We start from the raw sequence: 22,530 nt of genomic DNA, 5'->3' as shown, positions 1-22,530 counted from the left end.
ATAGCACATATCCTGGAAGTTACATGTTACTTGGTGCTCACCTTAATCCGATCTTGTCTTTCACACAGACTTCCATTAGGCATTGGCGCTCGACATTTATGTTTCACTGGTTCAAACTTGCCAGCAAATGTTATATATCTGGTTTTCAACATTTCTGTTATTTCTTTATTTTCCACCTCTTCCTCTACTTCACTGGGTGCCCAAAATCGATGCTCAGAAGTAAATCTGGGAAAACAACGAACAACAATTATTCACGAAGTTGTAAAAAAGCACATAAAAATTTCCGTGTCATCCCATGGTAAACTTAGATGGTAAACGTAGATGTAAAAGGAGGGGAAGCTTTATTAGTGAACGAGAAAAAAAACAGATATCTACCACTCTTTCTTATGACTCCTATATTACTAAGATGTTTTTAAAATATCACCAAAGCCTGTCTAAAATGGATTTCTTGTTTAACCTGCTAACCTATCACCAGTCTTAGCTCTAGTTTGTGATCTGACATTCAGAGTCAGTCATTCCACATCCATTTCTAGTGAACAAATTTGTAATTCTGTAGTTAATATTCTTCATCACAGAATACTTCTATGATTAAAGACAGAAGATAGATCAGGAAGGAAACACTTTGTTCTTAGCTTGTCTGATTTTATTCCTGATAGCTGTACTCCTGCAGCGGGTGTTGAAATCAGAATATATCGCAATATACTGAGAGCAAGAAAGAGAGTGAACAATCGGCCGAGTCTCACAGAGATTCTTTCTTCCAGGTTCTCCAATACAGTGTCCAGAAGTCTAAGAAACTTCTGGCATTTTCCTCTAGGAAATCAAGCTATAATCCATTGAAAATCTATTTTAAAATTAGAGATGCTACCTGTTTTTACAGACACATATGGGCAAATATACTTGTTGTTAACCTGGTGTAAAGAAGATTAGTATCAGGGCAGCAGATACGGGGAGTAGGAGAGAGGAGCAAGGACCCTTGAGTAACATAGTATTTTCAAACTTTCTCAACAGCATTCATATAATTTCATTTTAGCCACCCTAGGCTGTCAATAGTCTATAATGAGAAACAAGCAACACAAGGGAATAGTTACCTGACTCATTTTAGACACTAATCTTAGGACACAAATGATTGTTGCTCTGATGGTAAATGTTTGTTTCTTCTAATCATGAAAAGAAATAAGGGAGACCAGCTTAAGCTTAGATATCTAACTTTAAGACATCTGAAGTGAAACAACAATCTCACTCCCAATTAAGGAAATATGAAGTTAAAGAGAAAAAGATAGAACCAAACTAAGCAAAAAAAAGTTCAGCCTGCAGGTCTGCTGCTTATTATTAATACAAGTGAAATGGAGATATCCAGATGACAGGTCTTGATAAAGACTTAAAATTCGTAAAGGACACTTCCCAGTGCCTCCCTTCCACACAAGTTTTCCACCCAGTTGCTCCCAGACTGATCTGGGAGGATTTTGTCTTGCTCATTAATAACCCTGGGTGTCATTTCTGAGATGTCACCTTCTGCAGGGTGACCACAGGTTCCCACCGATCACAGCAATCTCAGTTCAGCAAAGCACGTAAACCAACACTTCAAGAATTCCTTCAGTGAGAATGAAGAGTTTGGATGAATTTTATCTAAGCAAGTTTTTACCAGACGACAAGTGAAAAAAAATCTTAAAACTGAAGGAAATTCATCTGACCGTAGTAGCCTACACTATACATTGCTGCAGGTTCACTGCAACATTTGACCATTAATGTTTACAGATATATAAAGGGTGAGTGTCAGGAGGATGGAGCCAGGCTCTTCTCGGTGACAACCAATGGTAGGGCAAGGGGTAATGGGTACAAACTGGAACACAAAAGGTTCCACTTAAGTTTGAGAAGAAACTTCTTCTCAGTGAGGGTGGCAGAGCCTGGCCCAGGCTGCCCAGGGAGGTTGTGGAGTCTCCTTCTCTGCAGACATTCAAACCCGCCTGGACACCTTCCTGTGGAACCTCAGCTGGGTGTTCCTGCTCCAGCAGGGAGAATGGACTGGATGAGCTTTCGAGGTCCATTCCAATCCCTAACATTCTGTGATTTAAAATTATTTTTAAGATAAACTAGGTTAAAAAAGGGTTTAAGCAATTCCAAAGCCATTCTATGATTTGCCAAATCAACAGAAAAACATTCAACAAGGAGAATGCTTGTTAAAGAGATACATTCTGTCCAATAATTTCTTCAACAAACATATATAGCCAATGCCAGAAAAATTCTAACCTGCTGTAAAGGACAAGTAGCTTAATTTTGGTAAGTTAGGGGACAAAGGCAAAAAGAGTTATAGTGGAGGTCAGTTCAACATTCAATCTAGAAACAAATATTTTTCCACATTTTTTTCAGGCACATACTTCTGCAAAATACAGCCTAATCAAGACAGCTCTAAGAATCTTTATAGTATAGCACTACTGCTATAGGGAAACATTAGAATGGTACAGCATTTTAGCTTCTGAAGTTCTGTGGCAAGATTGTACAATGGACGGTAGATAAAAGAATGAAATTAATTCCTTGTTTGGTCAGTTTTAATACAATCCTGAAAATAAGATTGGCTGCTGGGTGTTAATAACATTACAAACACCAGGAGGGGAAAGCACTCCTAAAAAGACATCGTACAGAATTTCTAGCTTCATAGAATCTTGTAGTAAAATGGTAATGCCCTTTGGTGGTCTGAACTCCCCTCCCCCTCCAAATTATCAAATTACAGTTACCTGAGAATGAAGAAGCATTAACAGTTGTGCCTCCCGACCTTTCCAATTAGGAAAAAGATCTGGTTAATATTTTGACTTCCCCCCCCCCCCAAAATAATCTGCATCCAACATATCTCAAGGAAATTAAAATAATGTTTTACTCTATATATCATTAATGAGTATTTGTAAACTGGACTTAAAATAGTCTGATTCCTACAGAGATATTCATAAATATTATTACTTAATACAAATATATAAATTATTTTCTCCCAGCATGACTTAGAGCAGGTGAGAAAAGGACAAAGCAGTGCTAAATCCCAAAGTTTTCTGCTTTCCTGCTGCTGTAATTCAAGCAATGCTTTAAAAAGGCAGAATATGAGGCATTTGAAAAAATAATGCATATGACAAGTAAAACCTTTTGTAAGACAGATCAAAAGGGGAACAGATAATCAACTAGAGGATCAACAACACCTCACTCATGCTCCTAGAAATATGAGTGTTACTAGCTAGACAAGTAATAGAGGCTTTAATGGAAATTAAATCACTATATGTTAGGAGGAATGAAAGACAAGTAATGGTTAACTGAAATCTAAAAGAAAAATGCAGCTCCTGGAGAAATTTCACACTCTTTCAACAAATTTATATCAACTTCCTTCCTAGGACGGTGGGAAGCTTATCAAAAGCTTCAGTAAATATAAATTCTAAACCCAGTATGATACATAGAGAGATCCTGAAGCTAAATGAGCTCAGTCAAATATCCTAATCACATCATTAAAAGTCCTGCAGCAGCTAATTTACCCTGATCCTAAGAGTAAGGTAATTTAGCTCAAGGAGGAGGGTAGAGTTTGGAAGGCCCACACTACCCCAAACTGTTGGTTAAGCTGGCACAGCAGTTTCTACACCACCTTCAAACGGTCGAATGGAATTTTAGGACTGTATAAATGTAGGAGTAGTTATGTTTATACAGTTCTAAAATTCCATTCAGCCCTTTGAAGGCAACCGTGAGGCTGATGTGGCCCCCAGTGAAAATGAGTTTGACACCCCTGCTCTACACAGTCCAACACCGTGCAGTATACCACATCACCCCCCAAAAAAAAGTACTTCCACGGCTTTATAAACTCATTTTAAGAGTCCTTAAACTAGCTTAATGAGCTGTGCGAGTGAAGGCAGAAGTGAGGAAAAAGGTTCGGCCCAAGTAAAGCCCAAGTTACTGTCACCTTCTGGAGAAGGTGATGCTTCACCGTTTACCAGCTAAACAAAACTTCTTCAGAAAATCATCTTCTTGGTAGCTACACTCTCACTATCAAAATCTTCATTTATCATAAATGCTGTAATTAAGTGTAGTGTTAAACAGGTGAGGGGAAAAGACTCTTCCCCTTCAGATTTTAAAAATTCAAATTCCATACACATTCCATATGTGTTATCTGGTTGTTTTTTTCCTCTTCACCTCCCAGACATCTTATAGAGACAGTATGTGTGCATATAGAAAGGTTAAAGGACTACCTTAATTTTTCAATAAATATATTTTATTGACCCTCACACCAGGGGTCAATGCTGCTGAGTGTGCAGGGCTACTTAAATTATCTTCAGTTAGACTGGCATATCTGTAGTTATAGACTATAAGGTTCAGAAGTGTGCCCTCTATTTTATTAGAAAGCATAAAAATAAAACAGTACAGCACAAGGCAGACAGGCAATGAAATATGCTTCTGATTTCACTTATGACTTGAATAACTCATTTGCAATGTAAAATAAAGCCTTACTACCTTTTTGGCATTATCACAGACAAATGCTTCTTAAAGCTCTGCTGAAAATCTTAACCACTTTATAGGCTGTGAAGAGCTTACATCACATCAGACAGAGCCCAAAAGCCTGGAGTGACTGTGTTAAAGCACTATGATGTGTCAAATTTCACGGGCTTTCTGTCATTTAAAACATTCAAAATTTTATACAATCCTCTTGCTGATTTCTGCAAACACTGTCTTCACCCTGCAATCATGGCTTGTATTCTTCTGTTTGTTTTTGATATGAAAACAAAGTTAAAGTAATACTTCTGAGAATAGTAGAGTTTGATCTGCAACTCAGCCAGACAATGGTTTTTGCCTTTTCCAAACCAGGTATGGTACACAATGATACTAAAGAGTTCTGGTGGAATTTAATGAATTTTATACATAGAGGGAAGGACTTTGCATCCCAACTTTCATATAAAAATGTAGTACTAAAAAGGGGTTTTAAAAACTGACTAGAAACAAGTTTGGATGCGTACCTGCCGTCTCTTCTCTGAGGCATCGCTAAAGCTTTCCCCAGCAATGCTTCATGTCCCAGAAACACAGAACCTTTCCAGACAAGAATGGAAAGTGAGAGATCCAAATTCAAATCCTGTAACTGCCACCTATTTCTTGTGTGACTGAACAAGCAGATCAATTTCCTCAGTCACCACTCTGTCAAGTCAGGAAAAATACCCCCGACACCTTCCCCAGCCTTTCTCCTACCTTGCCTGCTATTTATTTAGACAGTAAAGTCCCCAGCAGAGACCATCTATCATGCACTTGCACCAGCGCTTTGCATAACGAGGTACCAATTTAAATTGGAGTCAGTGATGCCATGCTGCAAATAATACAGAAACATGAAAAGAGCAGAAAAAAAATGTGCTTGGAAGCATCAAAGGATATTTAATTAGTATCACGTCTTCTCAAAACAAATAACATGTAAAGGTAGAATTCCTGACTTTGTTTATGGGTCCTGGAGCACAAGGGAAAGAAGAAAAGTAATTATCAAAAGAAACAGCAGTCACCCCACTGCATGACCTCTGAGTACAAGTAAATCTATATATTTGTTTAATTTATCTTAAAAGAAAAAGAGCATTACTTGAGAATCTTCCCAGCACTTGGCTGATCCTGTCCCCAGTAGTGAAGATCTAATCCAAAAGGCATGAGGGGAGCTTTAGCTCTTTCTTCTTCCAGTTTTTGCCTCTTACTGTCAGGCTCTTCCACGGCTGCTGCCTCTGTAGCTGCAGAGTCACTGGAAAAAATTAATGAAAACTCAATACAGAACAGCAATGATCACAAGAACTTTTTCTCTGTTTTCATTTCGATTCGCACACCAACGCTAATATTATCTTAGATCTTGGACTATGATTACCTTGACCAGATTATCTTTTTTGATTATTTGTTTTTTTTTATAAAAAAAGATACCATACCACCACACACTCTATATATAGCACACTGCACCACGAAACTTAACTGCATGTTCAGCTAGAGCAAGCTAAATCATATTATACCATGGGTGCAGAAGCCCAGAGATCTACTGGGGGCAGCAGTGGACCACACATGCTGTGCTCTAACAGGGGCTACAGATGGGGTATCACAAACCATTTTTAGAAAGGTCTCGCTTCTGTGAACTCACGCCCACGTTTGCATGGCAGTCACACAGAGTGCAAAGCCTTGCTTTTGTTGATAAAACTCGATCGTGCAGACTTAGCAAACTCATTGTGCATCACCACTACAGAATCCACCAGTCCTCAAAAACAGAGTAGTACTATGGAGACCTTGGGTAGTCACTGATGGAGCTTCAAATAGTCTTCACCACCTCACTGCAACATTAAATTTTTAAAGATTAAAAGTAAAAATGTACACCTGAATACTTCAAACTCTGGAGTTCCAACAAAGGAAACTCCTTTCTCAGATTACATTCCAGTTTGCTAGGTTTTGGGGGCTTTCCTGACCAATGCAGAAATGTCTTTTCAGGAACGTGCCACTTCAGTAGGTGACTCTGGTCTTATCCCCATAGACAAGGCTGGAGTTTCACCCAGTTTTGAAAAGGATCGACAACTAATACACCTTTGGAATCGGTATAAAACATCTCCAGGCAGCACTGACAGCACTAGGAACCAAGACATGGTTGAAATGACTTTCTAATTTAGCATTAATATATATTTTGTTTAGTTGCAAACCAAAAATTATCCCAATAAATGGAGATGGGTTTTTCTGTTAGAAGAAAAGGGAATACTTTATATTTTCATAGAGACCATTTACACCAAATAAAGCCTAAATCAAGCAAGTAATAAAAGGTTCCTTAAAATCCTGGCGCAGTCACTGAACAAAATCCCCCAAATCAAGCAGCGAATGTACATCTCAGCCAAATAATTGTAACTTCAAAATGAAACAAAGACAGCCTTAGCAGCTTCCCTGGTTCATGAGCGCTTTTCTTCTTGCTTTTGTGACTAATAAATAGAACAAGGGAAAGAGGTTTCTACAAGAATAAAAATTAAGATCACCTGGTGTGTGGAGGTGGTAACTTTGGTAGTTTGTCTCTAATAAGTTTCAGTGTGGCAGCTGCACAGGTTGGATCAAGTTCATCTTCATTCCCTTTCAGGTGGGCGCGGGTGCTCAGCAGAGCTGCTCCTGTTGACGTTTTCCCTGCTGGTGTTTCTGGAGGTGCCCGGGGCTCCAGCCCTGCAAGAAAACTCCATGTTTAGGAGGGATTTGCTTCTCCCACCCTCAACACTCCACAGTGGAGACAAACACTGGTTACACTTCTTACTGCTTTCAGTTTGCATGAGACATCAATCCCAAATGAAGATATTTCTGCTCGTGACATTTTTCTTATTTTGGAAAAGAAATATACTAACTACAGCAAACGAACTTTTAAATTCATACAATATGGTGCCACAACAACGAATGATGCTACTTCACCTTAGAAAAAAGGATTTTAACAATAAATGTTTACCTAAACCGCAACACTGTTGTTTGTATATAAGTTTCTAGTGTCACGTCAGCTTGCCGGTAAGTGATTTCTGTACTCAAGGTTATATCGAGGTAGAATAGAAGAAAGGAACTATCGGCACTACTGTTTAACACCTAGAAGCCCAAAAGACATCTAAGAGCAGTAGAAAGCAAAAAGAAAGGCATACACCCATAACCCCCTGTGTGCTGAGATTAATTCTTTGTTGTTCCTAAGCAAAAAGTGCTGCTAAAACTCTCTCAGCTTGGCAAAAAGAAACCACTTTTGGGTGCAGGATTCACTGCAACACACGATGGACAGGAAAGGGAACCATCGCCACCCATCCTGGCTGGCAAGGAAGCACACCAGGGAAAAAATAAAGCATGTGTAGGCACATCCCTGCTCTTTGATGATACTCAGCTACCATGTTGACCCTGCAGAGCTGAGAACATAAAACAAAATATCTTTTTCTCTACCTCCCTCTTCCTGATTTGTCAAGGGGCAGCATCACTGAGAATAGCTGAGTTTCAGTTCCTAAACACATCTGCAAACAGAATTATCTGGAGAACACTCTTCTTTCGCAGCCACTAAGCCACACAATTTGCCCAGATAACAAACCCAAGCGCTGGCAGCAGTAGTGTGGATTCCCACCGAACACACTCCAGAGACAGCAAATGCCTGAGCTCCACCTGAGGACCAAGGCGATTGCAAAGCAGTACCAGACACTGACATTCAGCACAAGCAGCTCAGCGGTGGGGTAACTTAATTACTTTATACAGTGAGATTAAACAGTCAGCCCAGACTGTAACGATGCAATTAGATAGGCTGAGCAGTTGGACAGCACATGCTTCTACCCGCTGAGATAGAGAAGCAACTCTATTAACTGGCAGTAGTAACAAGAACTTTTCAACCAGCGACAGCTAAAAATGGAAAGACGTGATCCCTCGCGCTAACGTAATGGACTATGTTTTCCCCATCAGAAAGCCTTTTTATAGAAGAAGTGACTGAAATGAAAGGCACTACCCCCCCAAAGAAACTGAATGAACACAAAAAAGTTATGGTTTCACAAGACTGAAGTTTTAAGCAAATTATCTCAGCCTTCTTACGTGAAGCAACCCAAGTTTACCCAAGTTTTAGCCATTATTTGGGATTTGTAGTCTCTTGCCACATGTAGCCACCCTTGAAGCTGCATCCAGAAGTATCCACACTTTGCTAATAATTAAATGTATGATGAGATAGCAACTAGAAGAGGAAAAGTTGATGTGGTATGAACTGCCCTTTGAGTGGGAAATTGCAGGGTCCACAGTGGCAGGTAGCTTTGGTATACAAAATATTTTTATTTCAGAGAAAACCATATTTTTCACAAACAAAATCAGAGCAACTGACCCCTTCTTTCCACCTTATAAGGTCTTCCAGTAACTCAACCTGACCTTGATTCCTTTGTACTGCACGTTCCCTGTAACCTGCAGGGTGCAAGCACACAGATGGCATTGCCTGACTGCGGGCACAAAGCAAGGTGCTGAGCTGGAAACCTTCTAGATCCATCCCTTATGGACACGTGGGTCTAAACTTTTCAAGTCCCTAGATCAGGAACTGAGTCCTCATGCAGGGAATGACATCTCTTCCTCATTCTCCAAGGCTCCAAGCTCAGGGTAATGAGAACAACACCCTGTCAGCTCCCTGCTTAATCTAGTTCTTGAACATCCCCTCCCCAGAGGGAGCCAACAATCCCAAAATCCACAAAGCTCTCAGGAGAGGGGAAACAAAAGCAGACATTCAGTTGGATCTGGCTTGTGTAGCCTTTGAATTTTGCTGCATATTGCAAAGGGTCACCTCAGTCATTCCTAGATCCGAATACAGCTGACTCCAGAGAGAAGTGAGAGCTTCAGAACACTCTCAAGGCTGAGGACTCTTCTGAGACTCCGTGTCTCTAGTATGGATTCTACCAGTAACAGTGAAGGAAAATGTTTTAAGGGCAAGGTGATTCAGGGTATGGGCTAATAACAGCAACTGCGGGAGACAGCTCCCTGCCCCTTTCAAACCAATGGATGAAAGGAAACAGGATCTGGAAAAGGAAAGAAGACAAGAGAGCACCAGCCATCAGGAGTTACCAAGTATTCATAGAGACTTCTCTGTCTTCTCCTCCCTCTCCCACAGCAACTCAATACATTCCTTCTGCTTACCCAGTGTATGACAAAGAGAAATGTGGACCATTTTCACAAGAGAGTTGAGGGGAGGGTGTGTACATCCGTGATGTAATTTGTGTGTGACAGTATTGTCCCATGTCCACCCAGAGACCAGACCCAGCTCTGGTAGGTTGATGCATTTCACCTTTCCTAAGAAAAGGCCACCTGAGTAACGTGGTGATATCCCCATAGGAGTGAACACATATCTGAGAGTGGGTATTTCAGTAGTGCCTGTCCCAGAAAGACTTTAACAGGTACCCAAATGTCCAAATGTTTGCAAGCAGCAAGCACTGGTAAGTAGGTAAAAAGACATTCACCACATTCTGAAGCCACTGTCAAACCCCAGCTCCTTGTTCTGCTCTCCAGAAAACATCCCAACACCTAAGCCCATGTTCCACAGGCAGCTCATTGTTAAAGGCAGTGCTGCTTGAGCTGCCCGAGGCTTCCTGGCAACTGAACTGAGTGGTGATTGTGGTGTGAAGAAGGATCAGTCCCTTTTAATTCTTATGTCGTCAGATGAGAATTTTTTAGCAGGGCCTGTTACGACAGGACAAGGGGTGATGGTTTTAAATTAAAGAAGGGGAGATTCAGGTTAGACATGAAGAATAAATGTTTTATACTGAGGGTGGTGAAACACTGGCCCAGGTTGCCCAGAGAGGTGGTGGATGCCCCATCCCTGGAGACATCCCAGGCCAGGCTGGACGGGGCTCTGAGCAACCTGATCTGGGTGAAGATGCCCCTGCTCATGGCAGGGGTGGCACTGGGTGAGCTTTGAAGGTCCCTTCCAACCCAAACTGTTCTATGATTCTATTCTAACCTGCCTGCCAGATGCAGATGGACACCAGCCCTTGCCATTGGCTCGTGATGCTGCTGCTCAGCATCCCTGACACTGACAGTACTACTCCCTTACTCTGCCATGCCCACATCACATACTCTAATGAAAGCAATTAATACAACACACTCACCTTGTTACCTAAATTCCCTTCCCAAAGTCAACAAGGCTTTCAAGAACATTGTTAAAAAAAAAACTTTTAAAGGACTAACCTATTCATTGGAAAAGGGTCTCAAAATTAGTAGAAGGACCAATAAAGGAAATGATAATTAAACATAATAGGATGGACATAGCCAGAGAAAGATCCAGGTTAAATACCAAAAGAAGCAATTTCATGACGTTTTGAGCTGTGAATTTGCCATTCAAGAGGGATAATGGCGCCTTCGGAGAAATGGTTTTTAAACAGCATTTAATATTTCACTGAAGGGTGCAATCTTGAAATTATGTATCTGGAAACAGAGCAGGATATGTTCCATCTCAGCTCCTGTCACAGGCTAGAAAGGCGAAAAGCCCTTCTCAGGTGCTTTGTATCTAGGTGAAGCAGAATTAATCCAAAAGATTCTGTTATAACCACACGTTACAATCATCAGGATTTGGAAGAATAAACGGTTACAAACAAACAGGCCCTTTGGCATGAAGAAGGGCAGCTGAAAAAAAACGGGTGATGGACTGTATCTATAATGTAGAATTGTCTAGACTGTATTTAGCATTTAAAATTGGCCTTTTTTTCTCCCCCTCATCCCCTCTTTTTTTTTTTCTAAGGACAATAACATCTTCCTGAAAAAACACTGTTTAAAGCAACAGTTTTGAGAGCACTTGTATGTGTGTTATTCTCAAACTGTCTTGAAGTCAAAAGGTAGCAGGTGTGCATCTCACACTGCTTTTCCTCTTCATTAAAAAGAAGTGCATGTGTATTAAAAGTTACCAGGAAACCTTAGTTTCATTGCAGTTTTCCCCTGCGATGTTTACAGAAAGCAGGATTGCTCATTCAGTACACTGGTTTGATTTGAAGGGGAAAGGATGTGAACGGCAGAGACAAGCAGCCGGCAACACACAGGAAAGGCAGGAGAGATAAATGGACAATGTGACATTTAGATAGATAAAATCACATCCAAAAGATCAATATAGGAATTCTTAAGAGTTACAAGAAGAAAATATTTTCCCATTGATTTCTTATTTTAAACCATTAACAGAAAAATGGCTAAAGGTAGATACACTACGACATCAGTAACACCACCTCTACTGTGGATTGTTGTTGTAGCATTTGTTTATAAAAATTAGGTTTTGCTAACAAGATAAAGACAAGAGTCACCATGCAGACAGCCCCAGCTGAATGGTATCCACTATCAGGGTGGGTTTGGTTTTGCCTTTAAGGCATAGATGGGATTAAGTGCAGTTTTAAAAGTAAAATTCCTCTTAATTCTGCTGTTCCATGTATTAACACAAGTATGGTACCTGGGTCCAAATTGTTCCAATAGCAGCTTTTAGAAAGAATCATAAAAATGTTCAAATCCCCTTTTTTTGTTTAAATGGACCAAATGGCACCTATTTGCCTGAAGCAATAAAGTAGACGGTGTTCAGAAGATAAATCGATAGAAGGAAAGAGAGAGGCTGGGCTTTCAGCTGAAGTTGGGCTGCTGAATGCTGACATTATTGATTTTAGCTAGTTCAGCTGGCCTTGTAATTAAAATGTAAATTTGAGAAAGAGATTATGTCCTGACAGAAATGGTGGGATTAGGGGGAGATAAAAGCCCCTCAGTGAAAATTCAGAGAAAGAGCAAGCACAGGTTTCCTCAGCTGTGTGGATTTAGAAGAAATCTAGCTACTTCAGATTCACTTACGTTTAATTGAAAAAACGGAGATAGAATATAAATAACTATTATGGACTTCAACTTTCTGGAAAAAAAAACCCAAAACTGTTTCCCATTTGTTGAATCTTCGTCAAACTGAATGTGATTTCTATTAGTACAGACACTCTCCAAGACTGTCAGGAAAATCCAGAAGTTCAGGTGCAATATTTCCCCACTTACTCTCCAGTGAGCTCATAATGAAAAAAAACCTGAATGTATTTTCCTCAGGAAGCACCAGAAGCTTTACTGCTAAATGAAGAGAACTTTGCAAAGCTTAATTCAACATGGATTGCAGATCAGAAGGTCGAAGTCCATGTCTGGGGTCCTGCTTCCAAACAGCTCCAGTGTTTCAGGATCAGCTCTGCTGTTGCTCTTCACACACGAATGTGAACAAAAGTGCTGGACCGGGTCCAGAGAAGAGCAACAAGTCTGGTGAAGGGACTTGAACACAAGACCTATGGGGAGAGGCTGAGGGAGCTGGGGTTGTTTAGTCTGGAGAAGAGGAGGCTTAGAGGTGAGCTCAGCACTCTCTAGAACGACCTGAAGGGAAGTTCTAGCCAGGTGGGGATTGCTCTCTTCTCCCAGGCAGTCAGCAACAGGACAAGGGGGCATGGGCTTCAACTCTGCCAGGGGAAATTTAGGCTGGATATTAGAAAGAAATTCCTTATAGAGAGAGTGTTCAGGCATTGGAATGGCTGCCCAGGGAGGTGCTGGACTCACCGTCCCTGAAGGTTTTTAAACTGAGACTGGACATGGCACTTAGTGCCATGATCTGGTCAATGGACTGGAGCTGGACCAAGGGTTGGACTTGATGATCTCTGAGGTCTTTCCAACCCAGTCGATTCTGTGATTCTGTGAAAATTAACAGAGGTGATCATATGATAGGAAGATTTCATTATCTCTGACGGCTCTTGCTACTCATAGGGAATAAAGATTCAAATTATATGGCACCCCTGACAGATATCTGATCTTTATGAAGCCATCACAAATTATAGGAATATTCAGGTGTGGGTTTTTTCTTTTTTGAGATAAAATTTAATCTCTACCTACAAAAAAAAAAAAAAAGGCTATTATTAGTATCACTTCATCTACACAGAACTGTAAAATGAGGAAAAATACTAAAAATATGAACAAAACCTTAAAAGTATTAATACCAGGATATCATTGATTAAAGTATTTACCATTTATTGTGGTAGAAAACTTCCTCTTTAAGTTGAGATAGACACGGTTCTTTTATCTTACCTTTGAAGGCCACTAAACAAATGGCTGTCTGCAGCTGCAAGGGGACCACACTGAAATGCCAGAGGTGGCTTTAGCAAATATTCTCACAACACACATAAGATGTGTGTGCACTCAAAGCAACTTATCACACAGACAACTGCACATATTAATGTTTCTGTATAAACTACACTACTTATCAAAAGTTGTCAAGGGGTCTTGTATAATCGGAGGTATTTAACAATCAAAGATGCTGCTCCCGGCACCCTCGAATGCAGCTACACTCATTTACATTCATCTAGAATTTTACTTTGGAAATTCAAGTTAAAGAAGAACAATAACAACTACGTTAGTTAACTAGAGTTCATCAACATTACATAAATACTTTGTTTGGCTTACTGGAATTACAGAATATATTAATTTGTTATAATGTTAGTTCTCATTAACTAACTCTATTTACGGGTCGTTTATGATCACAGTTAAGAATGAGCATAAATCAAAGCAGCAGAGTTTAGATTAAAAGCTTTCTACACCTTATGTCTTGATCTTTTAGATGTCTTGCTTATCATTTTGCAGTCCCTGGCCATTGCACAGTTCTATAAGGTAAACACCTATCGCAAACCACTTGGAAGTGTTATCAGCATTCTGTGTGGTGACTACAAATTTTGAAGAACTTTAGTAGGAATCATATACATCTCGTGTTCTGCCAGATTTTCTGAGAATCTTATTGACGCAGAAGGACCTTGCTGGAGAGCGAGGAAGGGTTTGCATGATCAATGGATTAGGATGCATCAGAAGTAGTATCTACAATCAGTACTTTGACATGGATGTAGAAGCACTTTATTGGAAGTGCAAATCACTTCTTTTCCTAAATGTGTAAATTTATCTTCATTCCAAATACTGTATTACAATAAGCTTTACTCAATTACTGTCCTAAGCATAGCTATACCAAACGTGTGTCTGTCCACATACACATATATTCAAAACACACTAACCTAATGAGGCAATCTCACTTGTAAACTTATAATTAAATACTTCTAGTGTTGTATATGCTAAGAAAAATAGAGATCACACAACAGATATTTGATTATAGAAGTTCAGGACTGGGGTCCTAACTTCAATCCTGTATATCTGTACATTTATGGTAAATCAGCGCATGCTATTTCAATCATGTAAAAATTAAGCCTGATTTTTTTTTTTAGGATTTACAGTAATATTAATAGAAATCTTATTCTAAATATTAGACTCTTGTCTGGGAAGACACACAAAAGTGTGTTAACTGCATTTTCCAAATTTGGGAAAAAAAGCCAAATTTCGGAAAAAAGAAGCCAAATTTCACAGGGCAGTGAAAGGCAAGTGTGTAATTCTGCCTGTCCTTCCTTTTGCAGAACCCGATTTGCTTTTTCCCTCTTTAAAGAAGTCAAGTAACACCACAAGTCCTTATTTAGCCTGGATAGCTTAATTCTTAGTCTCAAATCCAATTCCTGAGAACTGTGCTCCATACACTCTGAAGGCTGCAGGTTTGGTTTTGCTGTGGTCTCCGCTGAGCTGCTTCTCCATGTTCTTCCCATGCGGGAACAATTCCCTGAGGAATGGAGACCAGACAAATCCAACCAGACTAAAAAGCTGTTAGGTTTTTAAAGTAGAACCCAGACAAAATGAGAAGTTATTGTAGTAAGGAAACAAAAAGCTTAAGTATCATTTTTCTTTTCCATTTAGCCAGCATACGTGCCTATTTAGCGATTCAACAGTCAGTAGAACCTCAGCAACTTCATTCCCAAATAATAATGCCATTAAAAACATCTATTTTCATTACAATGAAGGCAGAGCACAATCATGTGGTTGATCATGGTGCTGCATACTTTCATGAACTGTAGCTAATGAAAGCAATTAGCCAGGCTGCTCTTCAGATGTGCATCTCACCCCAAATATTATAAATCCACTTTACATTTTGTGTGAAACAGAGCTACCTGTTGGCACCAGGAGCTGCGGTACTGACCCCATACCTGTGTCCTGTTATTGCGCCACCCTTGAGTCACGTCTGCTTCATCACTACCACAATCATCCATCTCCCTCCTGTGAAAGCCCAGACTTGATCAAGCCCCTACCATTCAAAAGCTATTACAAAATGACTTGTCAAAGCAGTGAACATCGTCTACCTTGATTTCAGTAAAGCGTTTGACACAGTCTCCCACAGCATCCTCACAGCTAAACTGAGGGAGTGTGGTCTGGACGATTGGGTAGTGAGGTGGACTGCGAACTGGCTGAAGGGAAGAAGCCAGAGAGTCGTGGTCAATTGGGCAAAGTCCAGTTGAGGCCTGGATCTAGTGAAGTGCCTCAGGAGTCAGTACTGGGGATGGTAATATTCAATATATTCATCAATGATTTGGATGAGGGACTAGAGTGCACTATCAGCAAGTTTGCTGATGACACCAAGCTGGGAGGAGTGGCTGACACTGGAAGCTGTGCTGCCATCCAGAGACCTGGACAGGCTGGAGAGTTGGGCAGGGAAAAATTTAATGAAATATAAAAAGGGAAAGTGTAGAGTCTTGAATCTGGGCAGGAACAACCCCAGATTCCAGAATAAGTTGGGGAATGATCCATTAGAGAGCAGCATAGGGGAAAGAGACCTAGGGTGGATTAGAAGGTGGGTGGTCAGTAGGTCAGAGAGGTTCTCCTTCCCCTCTACTCTGCCCTGGTGAGACCACACCTGGAATATTGTGTCCAGTTCTGGGCCCCTCAGTTCCAGAAGGACAGGGAACTGCTGGAGAGAGTCCAGTGCAGAGCAATGAAGATGATGGAGTGGAACATCACCCATGTGAGGAAAGGCTGAGGGAGCTGGGGCTCTTTAGCCTGGAGGAGACTGAGAGGTGAGCTCAGTGTTTATAAATACGTAAAGGGTGAGTGTCATGAGGATGGAGCCAGACTCTTCCCGGTGACATCCAAGAAGGACAAGAGGCAGTGGGTATGAACTGGAACACAGGAGGAGCTCCACTGGAAGAGGCTGCCCAGGGAGGTTGTGGAGTCTCCTTCTCTGCAGACATTCAAACCCGCCTGGACACCTTCCTGTGGAACCTCATCTGGGTGTTCCTGCTCCGGCAGGGGGATTGGACTGGACGAGCTTTTGAGGTCCCTTCCAATCCCTGACATTCTGTGATTCTGTGACTTTTAGTAAGTTTTTCAGAGATGCCTACTGCCAGGGAACCCTCATCAATCCTAATATCAGAAAACTAAAAAGTATTTTCCTTAATGACTAATAAGCACTGAAACCAACTCACTGAGTAGTTCAGGGATGTTTAAATATTGTACTGAGGAATGTTAACTCAACACTTCAGATTTGTGCTTTTTCCACATGGTTTCTAGAAAATTTTCATGTGTTCAAATAAAAAACAAAAAAACCACAGCAAACAACCAAAAACCCACCAAACAAAATGCACATCAAAAACAAACAACGAAACCACAAAACCCCCACAGAACAGAGGAGAACCTAACTGCAAAATCAGCAGATAATCATTCTGTAACAACCAAATCTGTTACATGCTCCCATGGAGGAAAAAAGACCAGTATGGATGCCACGGTTTCTTCACAGGTCAAAATAAGTGGTTTCTATTTCACCTTATCAACACTTGCATACAGGCTCCTTTTGCCATCTTTAGCTTTAAATCTGTTCTACACAACAGCAAAGCAATCTCTTTATGGGAGAAACTTCATTTAGATGGAGGATAAAAGAGCACATTACTATTGTACGCAGTAACTAAAACCACTGGTTTCCTACATCCTATATCAAAAATGAAGGAGATAAATAGAGCTAAGAGGTGGCCCAGCAAAGCTGCGCAGTAACACACATGCCCAGAGAACACGCAAATCCATCGCTGTTCTTCTTGGCGTGACAAAGATGAAACCTCAGCACTTGACCACACAAACAAAAACATTCAAAAGCGTTTAGAAAATGTTTTCTGTAGGGAAAAAAAGAATCCGACTCCAATAAATTCACAACTAATTTTCCTATTTCTTTAAATCTGTAATGATGATTCAATTGTATTCCATGTTTCTGAGGCAGTATTGCTTCTAATCATTGTGTCCTCTGCATGTCTTGATGGATGCCAGTCAGGAAAATAACACTTATAAAAACAACATGCATGGAAGTCTGTTGCTTAGAGACACTTAGAGACACTTAGTCAATACAAAAAAGTGCAATTTTCTGAATAGATGCCTCGAAATGCATGAATTTACTGCTTCAAATCTGAAAATTCAATCATGCATTAGTCTATGCAGTAATTTATTGTTATTTCTAATACAGGCTTTTTAATGTTCGGAGAAAAAGCAAAAGCTATAAATCCCCTGCACTTTTAATGAATGGTTGCAATAGCAAGTTTATTCATGTTTCTAAAATGCTCAGTGAGAGCTGCACTAGAATAGCTTGTGTGGTCTGAAGCACTCCTAATTCTATATAAAAAAACCAAAACCAAAACAACAAGTGGAGACTTCTCTACTAAGGAAATAGTCTGGTTTTGTACATCTGATTTGTTCAACTGGGGTATAAGGCTTCTTTCCTATGTTGCTATCAGATGTCATACTAAAAATATCAAACCAAACAAACCCAACTACTTAACACACAGAAGAGTCACGACCCAGACACCATCGTATTAGGAAAGGCTGTGCGGGGACATTTAACCCACAAAGATACATCACTCTGTGATAGGAAGAGTTTCTGAAATGGGCAGAACTAACCCTTGGGGTTTTAGAACTGCAGCTTTGATCCAGATATGAAAGACATCTCAAGTGGGCTGTAAGATGCAATGTGAACACCTGAAGTTGCTATCAGGGAACTAAAAACACTTTGGCTTAAGGCTCAAACACAAGAGAAGTAATGATCAACCAGATTTGAAACAATGGTTTCTGTTCTTAACTGCAAAGTCATTTCTCGTGTAATTTTGTATAAGGATGAAACTCAATAACCAGCAGACTGCTTCCATGCTAATATTCCCAGTCAGATGGCTTCTGCATGTCACCGCTTGCGAAGTGGCAGCGGCACCTCCAAGCACTATTGCATCAGTAAGCTCACGAATGCACTGAGACACAAGAACTATGAACTGGGAAAACCCATTAGCAGACAAGAGCTGCTGGAGGTGGGTGCTTTGAACCAGATCTGAGAATCATTTTGGTTTTACAGGGAAAGGCACGTCTCAAAATGGATTATTACCACGTGGCTCAGAGCTCGGCTGCAAGCCATGCCAAGACCATCAAGGGCAGGAAAGAATCTCTGACCCCGGTGTCAGCGCCAAATTCTGCCTGCGGCACAAAAACGAGGCCACAGTTGCACCTCTCACCTTATCCACCTTAAGGCTTCAAGCCAATGCAACCATCAAAGGCTGGAATGTGGGAAATCTCAGGTAGAAACAAGATTTTCCCTCTCCCTAAAGCTTTCTTTTAAATGAATAATGCCTTAGTTTTTAAGGGGTTAGCAACGCCAGCCAAGGGCAAGTTACTCTTCAATAGAGAGCAACAATGTCGGCGCAGAGCGCTGAGAATCAGAGAAAGCCTGTGAAAATGATTTCCACAGCACTGTTTCTTTTTCAGCAACACGATGCATTGAAAAGGGCTCTGTGGTGCGCAGGATGGCTGGGCCCTGTCTGCCGCAGACAGCAGGTGCAAGTGCAAATAAGGATTATACAAATGGGAGGTCGTTAAAAGTCTGGTAATGCTAATTTGGCATGACACCCCTAATGGGTTATATCTTCACACTTCAGTTATCTAATCACCTAAATTCTTTTAACAAATTCACATTTCATCTTATACATGGAGATTCAAATTGACTTGTTTAATTCTCCCTCCACCCAAACTGTACCCATGCTCAGTTCATCTTGTATATTAAATATCACCATCAATTTTGAGATCATCATCATCAATTACAGATACACACAGACAATACAATTGCACATGTCTATATACTTAGGTACACAAAACTTCCCCTGTCTCTAAATTTCTTTTCATTTTTCACAAACTTTTCAGATCTCAGGAGAACCACAAATACGCTTTTGCATCATCAGAAATAGCATCTCAACCTGAAATTTACTTTGTTTGTAGGATACTTCAATTTTCCTAAGAGAAGCGAAAGAAAATAAAGTGACTTTTAAAGCAATAATTTAAATGTCACATTTCAATCCATTTCCACAGTCGTGTTTTACAACCCTGTCTTCTTGTTTAGTATAAAAAGTTGATGTGAGCAGCTGTTCATTTTTCCTGGTTTGTTCAGGAAAAGTAACAACACAAGGAAAAAAAACCTTTAAACTGTTCACACCTTCTATGTAACACAGATTTTCTTTTTAACAGAAGGTTTAATGTTTCTCTTAGAACATTCCACTTGCACAGACTTCCATTTTCTTAACTCTGAGTTCTCATGATCTAAATAAATGTAGCAAAACTCCACCTGGATTATATGAAGATAAAGCTAAAGTCACTGCTATGGTAACTGCACTTGCACATGGAATGAAGAACCATATTTAATTAGGGACGTGGCTCCTAACACAGCCAGGTCCTGAAGACAACGTGTTGCTATGTGCTTTTAAGCACACACTTAAAACCTTACCTGAATTCTTTTCAGACTCTTTCCTGAACTGTGAGTTTCCATAATAACTTTTAATAGCAGCAAGAAAAGCTGAATGACTTCAGGAACACCGAGAATGGTTCATTTCTTTCAAAATACTATTTTTAACAAACACATGAGATAAAGAACAGCCAAGCATGACCATCAGCTCCCACATAACTACATGTATACAAAATGAGAGGTTTTGTTTTCTGATTGATTGGCTTCTTCACTATGATGTATTTTCCTATCAGCGATAGTTTAAATACAAATTGGGAGTTTCTTAATCCATTTTATATAGATTTTAAAAATATCCTTACGTAGATAGAAGGCTTGTTCTTTTATCCTTTTCCATGAGGAGGAATTCAAATAGCAGTGAAGTATTGTGTTAATGCAATACAAAGGGTCGTAAGATGCTTTATTTTTGAAAATAATGTGTGTCCATGAGGATGACAGGGGAGGAAAGCGGGAAAGAGGCAAGAGATGAGCACATTCCACTTCCAGTGGAAGCTGACAAGTACAAACAGAACTTTTGCACATTAGGATTCATCAGGCTGCTGTTAAACATATGAAAAACAAGCTCCAGTGCCTGAAATTATTAGGAAAACTCCAGTTTTGACACAAGAAATACTGTCAAAGGAAGGAAAAACCCCAAAGAACCACCACAGCTGTGTAATAACTAGCCTCATTTGCTCCTTCATTTAGTATCACTACCAATATTTTTGGATTCTTTCATTAGCCATGTATACATAAGAAGCTTTTCACAACTTTCTGGAAGGCTGATAACCCTCCACTCTGCTACATTCTTTGTTTGAAAGTCCCACTGTTAGCAATAATTAGAAATTATTCAGTATTTCAACTGAGGAAGTTGGGATAGCCAACATATATTTTGATAAAATTATACCAGTATAACTTTTTTTTTTTTAATGAACAAAATGAAGAAAAAGCTGCCAAGTTCCTCAGTTTGCATCCTACAGCCCTTCACCACTGTCCTGTGCTCTCATCTAACACACTTTGCATTTCACTGCCTCAATACTCCCGGTTCCACTTCACCTTCCCCAGCTCTTGGCTGGACTAAATAAGCACCTATAGACAGTTCCAAGCACCACATGCTAAGGGCCGTGTCAAACCATGTTGCAGCTACCCGCTCACCAAGGCACTAGTCTCATCTCAGTCCTCTATATAGTTCCTAATTTCCATATTTTTTAAAGATACAGAGGAACAGAGACATCTACCTCCTTCACACAACCTGGAACCAGCCAGTTGGACTTACTGCAAGTCCTTAGGTGGGGAACAGAGATATACAGATAATGAGTGCAGGCTTCCATCCCAACAAGGTTACATCTAGGTGGGGTAGATGCACCGGTGAGGTCCCACCTGGAGAGCTGTGTCTGGAGCCCTCAGTGCAGGACAGACATGGACCTGTTGGGGATGGTCCAGAGGAGGCCACAAAAATGATCAGAGGGCTGGAACAGCTCTGCTGGGAGGACAGGCTGAGAGAGTCGGGGTGTTCAGTCTGGAGAAGAGAAGGCTCTGGGGAGACCTCACTGTGGCCTTTCAGTACTTAAAATGGGCCAATAAGAAAGATGGGGATGAACTTTTTAGCAGGGCCTGTTGTGATAGAACAAGGGGTGATGGTTTTAAATGGAAAGAAGTGAGATTCAGGTTAGACACAAGACTGGTTTTACAGTGGTAAAACCCTGGTCCAGGTTGCCCAGAGAGGTGGTGGATGCCCCATCCCTGGAGACATCCCAGGCCAGGCTGGATGGGGCTCTGAGCAACCTGAGCTGGTGAAGATGTCCCTGCTCATGGCAGGGGTGGCACTGGATGAGCTTTGAAGGTCCTGTCCAACCCAAACTCTCCTATGATTGAAGCACAGCAGGACTTCAGACCTGGAGACACCCTTGAGCTGACCCCAGCCACTACAGGTTATCACTACTGATCACCTTCCACTGTCTGTAGCCACATTTGATGGCAGAAAACAGCAAAAATGTCACTTGTGCTACATCATCTTGGGTTTACACAGGCACATCCACTTGTTTCAGCAAAAGATACATTTGACTTATACCAGTAACAGCTGCAGCGTGACTTTTAGGATGCGAACTGAAGAAAAGGGCAAAACACGGCACCAGTCTTACCCAAATATTCATGGAGAAATGTAGGAGCAATAAACTTACTACGGCATCCAAAGTTTTTAACTTTGTGATGGCAGCTACCCTCTCTTCTACAACGTACTGAAACCTTCTGAATCTTAAAATACACAATGCTTCACAGAGGCAAAGCTGCAGACACTTAATAAGCCAGATGTACAAAGGACAAGGAATAACGTACTGAAATGTAATTATTTGAGATAAACCTTCCTCAGGAACTCCTCTCTCAATCTCACAAAAACACACTACAAGTATATATTTATTGTTTAAGTAGCC

General features: G+C 40.6%; 1 protein-coding gene across 1 annotated transcript in view; it reads right to left on the bottom strand.

Moving 5' to 3' along the window:
- Positions 1-22,530, bottom strand: part of UVSSA (UV stimulated scaffold protein A) — a 61,806-nt gene that overhangs the window by 13,158 nt on the left and 26,118 nt on the right. The window contains exons 8-10 of the mRNA XM_065837897.2: positions 6,987-7,164; positions 5,579-5,731; positions 42-225 (exon numbers count right to left, since the gene is read on the bottom strand). Coding sequence (XP_065693969.1) covers positions 42-225; positions 5,579-5,731; positions 6,987-7,164 — 515 coding nt within the window. The remainder of the gene's footprint in view (positions 1-41; positions 226-5,578; positions 5,732-6,986; positions 7,165-22,530) is intronic.

Source organism: Patagioenas fasciata, chromosome 4, assembly GCF_037038585.1.
Source record: "Patagioenas fasciata isolate bPatFas1 chromosome 4, bPatFas1.hap1, whole genome shotgun sequence".
In the NCBI taxonomy this organism is placed as follows: domain Eukaryota; kingdom Metazoa; phylum Chordata; class Aves; order Columbiformes; family Columbidae; genus Patagioenas; species Patagioenas fasciata.
The sequence above is the reverse complement of the archived record's forward strand: the minus strand, read 5'-3'. Positions and strand labels throughout refer to the sequence as shown.